This window comes from Chionomys nivalis, chromosome 21 (assembly GCF_950005125.1).
Source record: "Chionomys nivalis chromosome 21, mChiNiv1.1, whole genome shotgun sequence".
Lineage (NCBI taxonomy): Eukaryota > Metazoa > Chordata > Mammalia > Rodentia > Cricetidae > Chionomys > Chionomys nivalis.
Window position 1 is genome coordinate 51,537,380 of NC_080106.1, and position 11,361 is coordinate 51,548,740.

The following is an 11,361-nucleotide window of genomic DNA, read 5'->3' on the forward strand; positions in this document are numbered from 1 at the left end:
CCCCCGCTGCCCTTCTGTGGGCACTGTCCACCATCCCTATGGACTGCATTCTGTGTCTCGGAAGGTTGAACAGCATCTCTGCCCCCGCTCCCAGCAGAGACCTGGAGCAATCCCACCTTTTTCATTATTTAGAGACAGGAGACTCCCATTGCCAGGCTGATCACTCTGGCAACCTCCAGCCACGGTCTCTCAAGTAGCCAGGACAGTAGGCATATGCTCCTCAGCCAGACTCAGTAATCAACAATTCTTGCAGACACTGGTGATATCACTGCTAATGACCACTCAGAGCACACACCATAACAGGTCCAGGCCCAGTTCCCTTCATTGGGTTTCGTTCTCCCAAATTAGAACTTGAAGACACTGTGGTCTACAGGCAGACCTTGGCCCAGGGAGAAGCCCCTTCCACGGAAACACAGAAAACATCAAGGGCACAGCTGCTAACAAACCAACTTTAATTGATAGTGTACACAAAGGTCCAGGCAGTGGAGCTTGGCTGGATGGGACCAGGCCGTACACCTGCCTGGACAAGTGCCTGCTACACTCTCAGGTTTGGGGCTAGCGAGGAGTGGGAGCGTTTGCTGCAGGACAGAAGCAGGTGCTGAGGCAGCTGTACTGAGCTGCAGGTGTTGCGGCGAGGACACAGGACCAGGTCTGGGGTTTGCTGTGCAGAGCTGGAGCCGAGGTGCATTAAGGACAACGTACACAGCATCTACAGGTAACCTCAGTGATCACTGGGGGTCCAAACCCCTGCCACTGGGAGCTCTAGGAGGAGAGGGTACCACGCGGTGTGTGTGGACTCACACTTTCTGGGCCTTGAAGGAACACACTAATGGATCCCTAGGGTTTGGAGTAACCATCAGCCTTATTACTTTGTGTGTATGCAGGTACTATGGTGCCTGTGTGGAAGTCAAAGGATGACTTACAGAAGTTAGTTCTCTCCCCCCACCATGTGATGTCAGGGGTCAAACTCAGGTTGAACAGCTTGGCAGCAGGCGCCTTTACCCACTGAGCCATCTCAATGGGCCAGCCATGGTGGTATTAAAGGGACTACAGACCACATGTATTAAGAACTGAACAAGGCCTTTGGTTTTCAGGGTCACGGTCATCCCTCTCCTTACTCCTGCGTTGGGGAGAGAAGTGCCCAGCACAGCCTGAGCACCAGGAAAAGACCCACCATGAGTCTTCCTGCCGACCTGTCCTGGGCTCAGGCTCTCGGCTGCTTCCTCTCCTCCAGCAGCGGTGTGTGCAGGCACCACAGTGGGTAGAGGCCAGAGCTGGGAACACACAGGACCTCTCGCTCTCTGTTGCCTAGCACACAGGAAGCCCAGTATCCAGTGGGCGTTCGCCAGAGGCTTGAGGAGCTACAGCAAAAGAAAGCTGGGTCCAGAGCTCTGTCCTGATCTAGCTAGGCGTGTGGAGGGGTCTAGAGAGCCCATTCATCCTCTCCTGAGGGCAGAAGAGACACCCTGGCCTTCTGTGACTGTGCTGTTGTGGGTTCAACTGTAAGCTGCTGAACACAGCAGAGGATCCAGCCGCACAGCCTGCCTGGGAGCAGGGAGGAAGGGGACCCCAGCTAAAGTAATGGATTTGAACTGGCCAAAGACAGGTCACTGGGCTCTTACCATACAAGGACTTCGTATCTACTGCAAACAGAATAGGAAACAACTCCAAAACAAGACCAATGTGATATGGTGGAGCCTGGGAGAGGAGCCAGGAGGCACCGGTCTGAGAGACATGGACCCATCACCCACACACACACACACATACACTCTGTTGGCTCAATGTCAGGGTGGCCAGCGGCTAAGTTGGAGGGGTGGGTGTACAGAGCTGGGCCAGAGGGCTGGGGCTGAAGAACCAGGAAGTTGATTTCTCCAGAAGCATAGAGACCAGACTGATCCACGCAGAGGGAGCAGAGGCCACCAGGGAATCAGGCTGTGGCATCTGGCTAAGATGTTCTCATCCTGCGACTTGTACTGTGCATCTCGCTTTGACGCAGGACTCCCGGTCTCTCTGCATTCCTCCTACTCTAAGGACGCTGAAAGCTCGTCTCAACTTGAGTTCTGACATGTCCCCAAACGTGTCTCTGTCCTACCACAAAGGAGCCACAGACATAAGAACTCACAGGTGGCTAGGAATCAGCAGAACGGGCACAGTGTACATGCCTAGGGCCCTCGTGGGATGTGAGCAGTGGGAATCCTCGGCCACCTCCCTTAAGGCACTGCCCAAGCCCCCTCCCAATGTCCCTGCCCCTCACTGGATGCTGCATTTGTCCCTCTCTCGGGCCTGACCCTCCCGTAGGACCTTGGCTTTGATGTACTTGAGGTCACTGTTGACACTGGGACGGCGGGCAAAGGGTGAGACCATGCCATAGGCACCTGCGACCTTGGTGCGGCGCATGCAGAAGGGTCGGGGATGGAAGGCCTCACCGTACTGCACAGAGATCTTATGGTGCAGTGCGGGGCTCATTTCGTGGGGCAGCTTGGCCATGCTGAACAGCACATAGAACATCTCGTTCACGTTCGTGTTCTTCTTAGCTGACACCTCAAAGTAGGCGCAGTTCTCATCCCCAGACACCAGCAGCTCAGCCTCCATGGCGGTGACCTGGCGGCAGAGCTCACTGTGGTCATTCTTGTTCCCGCAGATCACCATGGGCAGCTCTGCTGCCTCCTTGGTCTTATTCTTCAGGCAGGACTTGACCTCTAGGATCTGCTTCTGGAGGCGCTTGACCTCATCGAAGGACTCCCGGCTGTCTAGGCTGAACACCAGGATGAAGACATCTCCTGTGGAGGAAACAAGGACACTCAGCACAAGTCCCATCAGCTGCCTTTAAGAAGCTGGCAAACCCTGACCTGGAAGCATCTGCTATCACTGTCTCCGCCAGCCAGAGAAGGGAGCCAAGGCTCAGAGGGGCTTCTAGGGAGAGTGCATCTAGCTGGGCTCAGATGTGGTCAGTCCTCCCTCTTTCATCAGAGGACTGTGGAGGGCCCGTCATCTCTATGGGGTTATACAGTGACTCTTAGAAAACTCCTGACATATGGAGGTATGACTGGCCTTAGCCACACCCAGAGCCGGCATCAGTACCTTGGTAGGAATTCAGCAAGCACTGGTGTGGCAGAGGCAGCGGTAAGAGGGGCCTGGGTTTGCATCTTACCTCAGCTTAGCAACTGTGTGACCTTGAAGGGTCCGTATAACCTCCGAGCGCCTCAATTTCCCTCCCACATCATGGGAAAGAAGCTGCCTGCGGGAGGGCGATCTGAGCTAATGCATGCAGAGCAGCACTCAGCCATGCCAGGCATCAATAATGCTCACGGGAATGGGCACCTGCTGGGAGCAGAGCACTGTGTGTGCCTGCTGTTCCTCGGCACCTCACAAAAACTCCATGGGGAAGCTTTTATTACTTTTCTGTTATGGGCGAGCCAGCTAGGGCTCAGAAAAGGCAAACAACCTTCCTAAAGTTACACAACTCAAATGTGGTCTGATCCGGTCCTCACCTGGCCTATGGCTGACACACAGAATGTGCTCTCTGATTCTAGGAAGAGCCATGCGATAAGTAAGAGATCATGGCCCGTACTGCGGTCACCGCAACACACTAATGGGGCCCTGAGCCTGACACAGTGACTAGGGCACACCCTGGGAGGGTCCAGGTGTGTGAACCTGCCCCCAGCTGAGTCTGAGGTCACCTCAGAGTAACAATTTCATCCTCCAAGACCCTTCCCATCTTTACCTTCCCCTCTGCTCTGCAGCCCTGAGTGTGGGTCTGAGGCCGCTGACTTGCAGACAGTGGCCCAGCCACTGGGTCCAGCAGAGCATCACGCATCCTCATCTTCTTCCTCCTCCTCCTCCCTGGCCTCTACAAACATGTTTTGGTCCCTACAGTGACACATACCCAGCATGAGCTAGTGGGTAAGGCTCAGAAGCACAGCAGCCCATTCTAGCCCAGCCACCTGCCCATGAGCCTGCACACACTGGCCTCCAATGAGCTCAGAAAAGGGCTGGATGATGAACTGTCAACTGCTCTCGCTCCTGCTGCCAAGCCTCATTCTGTCCCGTTAGACTAATCCTTGCCCCTGAGGACTCGTAGCCTCCAAGTGTCCAAATCTGAGACTGCGAATGCCAGACATCTGAGCCTGGCCCAGCCAACCAGCAGCTGCAGGAAAAGCTGGTGCAAATGAGCAGCCCTGAGCAGCTCTTGTACCCAGACCGGGCTGGAAAATGAGGCCTGGTCTGGGCTGGTGAGCAAGCAAAGCAACAGACAGATGTGTTCAGAATGCGGAGTGCAGGAAACAGACCAAAGTGCATGCCTTCAGAGGGTGCAGAATGAATGCCAATACACTGGTGCTGGCAAGGGATTAGGTGGCCACCTATACGTCAGGCCTGCGATGGGGGATGTATGCCTAATAAGCACTGTCTGATGGAAAGCTTGTCTCTGCATCTCTTGCATAATTGAATATTAACACTGAAGTATGCATATTTCTACCAGTGGGCATCCAGTCCCCTCACAGATTGGAAGAGCTCACCCACTCACCTTTTGCAGGGAGCTGTCCTACACCCTCCTGTCCTCATAGCCACATGAGGAGCAAGGTCACAAACACACTAACAATGACATCACTATACTATAGAGACAGGCTTAGGATCTGAACCCAGGCCCACTTGGGGTCCCTTAAGTAAGATGCTCCCTCTCAGAATCTGGGGTGAAAGGGGTCCCAAGAGCAGTCTGGGACAGAAAAAGCTGTAGAAGGAGGGCCTGCTTGTTTGTCCCTACCACCCAGAACCGAAATAACCACACAGAAATTGTATTACTTAAACCACTGCTTGGCCCACATTAGCTCTAACTTCTTATTGGTTAACTCTTACATCTTAATTTAACCCATTTCTATTAATCTGTGTATCACCACAAGGTTGTGGCCTACCAGCAAATTTCCAGCACGTCTCTCTCTGGCGGGGATCCATGGCATCTCCCTCCGACTCCGCCCTTCTTTCTCCCAGAATGCAGTTCCGTCTTCCCCGCCTACCTAAGTTCTACCCTATCAACAGGCCAAGGCAGTTTCTTTATTCATTAACCAAGAAAAGCAAGACAGAGACAGAAGGATTTCCTACACCAAAAAAGTGATCAGGAAGAGGGAGCTCCATGGCCAGAAGGGAGTCTGCCACGGGGCTCTACATTAACCTGAGAGGAAAGAAGAAGGGGAATATCTCGATGTGGACCTGCTTTATAAACTGTCATTTTGTGTTTGCGTCTGTGTGTGTGCTGTGCTGACCGGCACTGCATATGTTCCTGTGCACCAGCCACCTTGTTTGTTAAGTCTTCCGCTGATCTAGAAATCGTTCGTTAGGCTAGGATGGCTGGCCAATAAGCCCCAGGGATCCCACTGTTTCTACCTCCCCAGTGCTGGGATAGCAGGCACTCACCACATACTCCGCTTTGGTGTGAGCGCTAGTGACCAAATGCTGGTCCTTGTTCTCAAACAGTAACTTTCCTGAGTTATCACCCCAGTCCCTGAGGGTTGCTTTCATGACGATCCCTCCTCCCATCTCTGTCCAGGGATGCGGTTCAAGGCACCACTTAGCCCACAGTGGTCACACTAGAGACGCGGATCAATTCAAGACTGACTTCAAGGAATGACCAGGACAGCCAGTGCCACATCACCAGGAGCCCCTGGTGGCCCACAATCCTGTCTTTCTCCAGATGCTGCTCCCGGCGGAGAAGTCAGGCCACAGGGTAGGTCCCTCAATAGCAATCATAAGCTGTGCTCCCACCTGGATACGGGCACTTAACCTCTCTGCCTTGGTTTCCCCCTTGTAAATTGACAGCAAACACTTGTCTCGTAGGCTAGCTGTAAACACGCCAAGCTCTGAGTTAAAGAGTGTAGATCACTAAGGGCCCTGATCTAGCAGCAGTGGGCAGCTACAGGGCAGATGCTGCTGTGGACCCCACCACCACTTGCCTGGCATGAAGCAGCTTTCCTAAACAGAAGTGCAGGCCAGCTGTCCTGTCCCTTCCATCGCCTCACCTGTGAGGATGGACAGCCTACGCATGGCAGGGAACGGGTGGTTGCCAGAGGTGTCCAGGATGTCCAGCTGGTACATGTCCCCGTGAATGTTGTACACCTTTCGATGAAAGTCCTCGATGGTGGGCGTGTACTGGTCCTCAAAGCGGCCGTTGAGGAAGCGGGAAACGATAGAGCTCTTGCCCACACGGGAGGCACCCAGCACGACCATCCGGTAGGAGTTCTTGGCAGGCACGCTGAGAGTACAGTTCCCGCTGGACAAGGTCTTCATCATGGCTCGGGGCTGCGGCACAAGTGAGGAGGAAGCTGTCAGGGGGCCTTCTGTCTAGTTCTCTGTTTTCTAGTGTAAAACAGAAGCCATTGACCAGGGTTCTCGAGGGACCTCAGAATTCGAGCCAATCCCTCGTTCGTTCAGTCATACATGACCTCTTATCTTTTTGCTCCTCTTCCCAACTTGCTCATTTATCCATCCCCACACGCTTGAGCACAGGACAAACCATAGGGTCCCAGCCTTGCTGCTCACTGGGAGGAAGCTCTCCTCACACAACTCAACTGTGGCATTGGGCTCCACACAGCTGAAATTCCCAAAGCAGCAACTTCCACTAGGGGGCAGCCTTCTCTTTCAGCGTCCACTTCCTTAGTCCACAACTGCCGGGATCCAGAGTCTGGTATGTGGCTCAGTCTACATTTCTTAACCAAAGGGGTCCTATGGCTCTGCAGTTCTAACAGGAAGGAGCGAAATGCGGCAGTCCAGGCCTCTACCCTACCAAACCCAGTCACCTCCCTGGATACACCCTGGACTCGAGGTTTGCAACAAGGTGGCCCCCTTCTCTCATTCGGCCTACCACTGGCTCAGTAACTACCTGAGCCTGAGGGGGAAAGGGACTCAAGCCTCATGACTCCAAGGACTGGGGTTCTGGAGGGAAACCCAGACTTCTATGGGAGCGTCTTAGCCTCAAGGAAAAAAAAGATGCTCAGACTCTTGAGCTCTTGATTCCCATGGACCTATGCAGATTTCTCCTGCTTCAACAGGTTACCATGGGGCCATGCTCTGTTGTCTCAGCACCCTAGGGTCCTCCAGACTGAGATGCGCCTCCACACCTTCGCTACCATCAACTTCTCCCCCGAAGACCCTTCTCTTCTAGTCACGGAGTCTACCCTAAATGCCACCTCTCTAAAGGCTGTCGGCCTTCTCCTCCCAGAAGAACCACCTCCATGCATACAAAGGACAGTTTGCTAACCCCAGAACTGTGTGTGTGTTCACAGGCCTGCAGAAACACGGGTGCTCCTGGCTGGCCACCACAAGTTGTGCAGGCTGAGAACTATACAAAACACACCTTGAGAAGGCAAGTAGTGGCTGCATCCCCGCACAAGGGGCGTCTTCTTGAAATGTATTTGTTCAGAGCAAGCTCTGCTGCACAAGCGTACTGCGCACACCGAGACTGGGGCCCAAAACCATTCTTCATCGTCATGATCAGACTATCATGGGGCCAGGGTCTGAGATGGCCACCAGGGCTGAGTGCAGCCTCCTGGGTGCAAGTCTCCAGGCACGCACCCACTTTGATCTTGCCTGCCTGCCTGCCTGAAGGTCCTTCACCTTCCCTAAAAGCCCTGCTTGGAGGTGGATCTCTGTGGGCTCCAACCAGTCTGGTCTGGTCTACAGAGGTAGTTCCAAGACACCTAGGGCTACACGAAGAAACCCTGTCTCCTAAAACAAAAACAGAAAAGCTTGCTTGGTATCATTTGTCAATTTCTACGGTGTAAATGCTCCCAGCTCCCAGCCAGCAACATGACCTCCAAGAACGAACAGCAGAGACAAACACAATGGGCCAGCACACCGTGGACCCAGGCCTCCCATCGGAACCATCACTCCTGGGCCAAGCCCAGGTGTGTGCCAAGTCTAGGCTAAGTATAGAATAATAACACCGCTGACATTTATTTTGCAGTTAATATATGTCACAGTGTTGTGAGCGCCAGGCATACACCTGCTCCATTCCTCAGTGACCGAGAAGGGAGATGATAAGGACACTAAGGCACAGAAATGCCAAGGTGCTGGGAAGGAGGACCTGCTCTGCGGTGTCTGTCCTGCACTTCAGGGACCACTTCCCATCATACACGAGCTTTTCTGCCCAGGCCACTATGGGCTATGGCATCTGCCCACTGGTCCTTATGGCCCCACTGAATGCATACCTAAAGCAGGCTGTGAGCCTAAACTTTGTACTATGTACACAGAAGGTGCTCAATAAATGATCCCTGAGAGAGAGAAATTGCAGATGACTGTACCATAGGGCTCACCCAACCCCTCTCACTCCCATCCCCCGCCCCAATCTGGCTATGAGACCTCCTTTCATCCACTCCACCTGCCTGGCCCCTGGCTGCAATGAGAAGAATTCCACCCCCCAGTACTGCTGCAGGTTCCCCATCATGGCTTTGCCCCCCAGAGGTACCCACCCAGTCCCACAGGGAGGAAGGAGCCAGCAGGCACCAGGGACACTGCCGGCCTCCAATGTAGTCCAGTGACTGAAAGGGGGGAGGCAAAGAGGGCGGCAGGCAATCAGAATGGACAGCATGAGAGGGAGCAGGCATGAAGGGAGCGAAAGGCAGTTCGAAGGAGGAAGCACCAAGGGATAGGGCAGGGCAGAGAGTCAGAAATTAGAGACAGAGGATCACAGAGGGGTGGAGACAGAGAAGGAGCCCAAAGCTATCTGTGACAGCTTCACACGTGGGGCTGTGTGAGGCTCCCAGATACCTGGAAGCCAGGTGACAAGGCCTCTGACTTCACCCCACAGGAGGCTCTGAAAAGGCCCTGTGGGCAGTCTCCCTCTGCTGCCTGCCGGCTTGGCTCTGTTTCTAGCATGGCTGATCCAGTGGGAATGGACAGATCCCAAACCCCAGAATGGAGCTGTGGGATGGGAGTGAGAGGGTTGGGTGAGCCCTATGGTACAGTCATCTGCAATTTCTCTCTCTCAGGGATCATTTATTGAGCACCTTCTGTGTACACAGTACAAAGTTTAGGCTCACAGCCTGCTTTAGGTATGCATTCAGTGGGGCCATAAGGACCAGTGGGCAGATGCCATAGCCCATAGTGACCTAGGCAGAAAAGCTCGTGTATGATGAGGTGGTCGCTGAAGTTCAGGACAGACACCGCAGAGCAGGCCCTCCTTGCCTGCATCCATACCTGATGGCCTAGAGAAGTGGGGAACGGCCTGTGTCAGCAGGGTGATGGGGGTGGGGCTGTCCCCACAGACAGTACCCACCATCAGCAGGCATCCGTCATGCAGGGGCTGCCTTGTTCCTATGAGGAGCCTTCCAGGGGACAGGTGGGGACTCTGGTTCTCAGAAAGGTTGAGTCCACACAGCAGATGCCTGGCTGGGATTACAAGCAGGCTCCTCAGCTGTAGAGCCTGACCTCTCACCTCTACCAAAAGCCACCCCTACCCCTCTAGTGGTCTAAACTGGAGTCTTCTCCAAACAGCTCTGACTCAGTGAAGTCCCAGGTGGCACTGGGCAGGGAATGACCCTGTGACTCCTGCTATGGTCCCTTTTCCTCTCTCCCTCCAGGCAGCGGGGATGGGCTCTTTGCCCAGGACTCTGCATACCCTGTCGGGCAGGTCACAAGCAGTCATTCACTTTCTTCCCCTGTATCCTCCATCTGCTTGATGGAAGCTAGACAGGTCAGACGGATAAGGAAAAGCGGGTAAGAGTCTGAATGAGTTCCCTGGGTGCAACCCAGAGCCGGGGTCACCACACCAGCCCACTGCACACTCCCCAAGAGCCAGGGTGGCAATACCACCCCACTGCATAACTGCAGTCTCTTAGGACACACACTCTGGGGAGTCCCAGAGCTTCAGGAAGCCACCCTTCCCATCCTGGGGAGCTCAGGAGGGCAGAGAGCTGGGGCAATCTGCTTCTGGCTAACAAGTTCTGCGTTGTGCCAGCCCAGCACCTTGGAGTGAACTGGTCTGTGCACTCAGCTCGCCCCTCTGTTAAACATCAGGTAGAACCAAACCCAGCACGGTCAGGTACCCAGAAGCTTTCCCTTCAATACAGGGCTCTTTCCTTTGAGGCAGTCTCTCTGAGCAGCTGTGGGTCACCTGGTTGTTCCCAGTAGTGGAGGACCTATAAGGACCCCATCTTGTCTCTCTGAGGCTTAAGAGGAACCTGAATTAGAGGCTCCAGGCCCTGTCCTAGCTCCCAGGAGTTCCCTTCCTTTCTCCTCGATCCGGTGGCCCAGGGTGGGCAGGAGACTGAGGCCTGTCAGAGGCCCATACACACTGGCCAGCTGAGTAAAGGAAACCCTTATGGTAAGGGAATCTTACAGGAAATACTCCGAAGCTCAAGGGACTCCAGGCAGGCAAAGGACCCCTGATCTTTCTTCCTCTGGGGAAGTCCTGCAGAGGAGGTTAAGTCTAGGGAAGGTAGGTGCCTCTTCTTCTTTGAGTCTCAGTTGCCTTCTTTTAAAAATGGACTAGCTCTTGATCTAAACGAAAGCACCCAGAAACAAACGGAGCCCACAAGGGCTCAATAAACCCTCTTACCTGGGCTACGCAAGAGGCTAGAAACCACCTAAAGCAGGCGAGGCGTCTCGTGAGCTTAATTCTCTACGTGGGTAAAGCATCCGGACACGTAGTGGGTTCCGTAAGTTTCCCTCGTCATGAAAAGCCAGCGTCACTCAGCTTGCGTTCCTCTGGCCAGTCGGCAGCCCCACTCCACCTAGCTAGCTCCCCCGTTCCACTGGGTGTCTCCCTTACCTGGGAACAGCGGGCCGGGCCCCGAGCACGGCTTGAAGGGCTGCCTGAAATCTCCTGGAGATGAGAGGAACCGCCTGCCGCTCCGGCCCCCGAGTCTCCCGGTGTCTGCGGGGGCTCCAGGGTCACTGAATACGGATCCTCCTGCTCGCGGCGCTCCGAATTGGACTGAGCGTCGGGCGAGGAGACGCGCGAAACCGGAGCCCCATGGGCGGGCTCTGAGAGCTCAGCGGGGCCAGGGCGCTGGGCTGGCTCCGGCTCGCCGCCGGCGGCCCTGCCCTGCCCCGACACCGGTGACTCCGGTTGAGCCAGGTGCACGGAGGTTTGGGGACGACCAATGAGGGGTGTCCCCGTCTGGGGCTCCGCTCTGGGGGGAGGGGGGAGGGTTGAGGGGAGAACGACTCCGGGAATGAAGGAACGGACCCCGGAGACTCAGGGGGTCCTTTGGAGGTGACGACCGGTGCGTGTCTCTAGCCTGTGAACCCGCCTGGCCGCTTACGTTGCCTTCTCCTCAAGCGGTGGCCGTGGGCAGGATAGAGGGGCTGCGCTCCGGGCCGCGGCCTTCCCGGCTGCTTGCAGTCCTGCAGTTCGACCCTCGTGGAAAG

At 55.0% G+C, this 11,361-nt stretch overlaps 1 protein-coding gene across 2 annotated transcripts; it reads right to left on the bottom strand.

The window, feature by feature from the left end:
* Nucleotides 1-455: 455 nt before the first annotated feature.
* On the bottom strand, nt 456-11,129 carry Rasd2 (RASD family member 2). 2 transcript variants are annotated; one of them, XM_057754334.1, is made up of 3 exons: nt 10,760-11,129; nt 6,012-6,291; nt 456-2,780 (listed from the first exon to the last, which is right to left on the bottom strand). In XM_057754334.1, exons 2-3 carry the CDS (start codon nt 6,280-6,282, stop codon nt 2,251-2,253), a joined length of 801 nt encoding a protein of 266 aa, XP_057610317.1. In that variant the 5' UTR covers nt 6,283-6,291; nt 10,760-11,129; the 3' UTR covers nt 456-2,250. The 2 variants fall into 2 exon arrangements, with proteins under 2 accessions (XP_057610317.1, XP_057610316.1); XM_057754333.1 differs by lacking the exon at nt 10,760-11,129 and adding an exon at nt 10,547-10,708.
* Between the last annotated feature and the right edge of the window lie 232 nt (nt 11,130-11,361).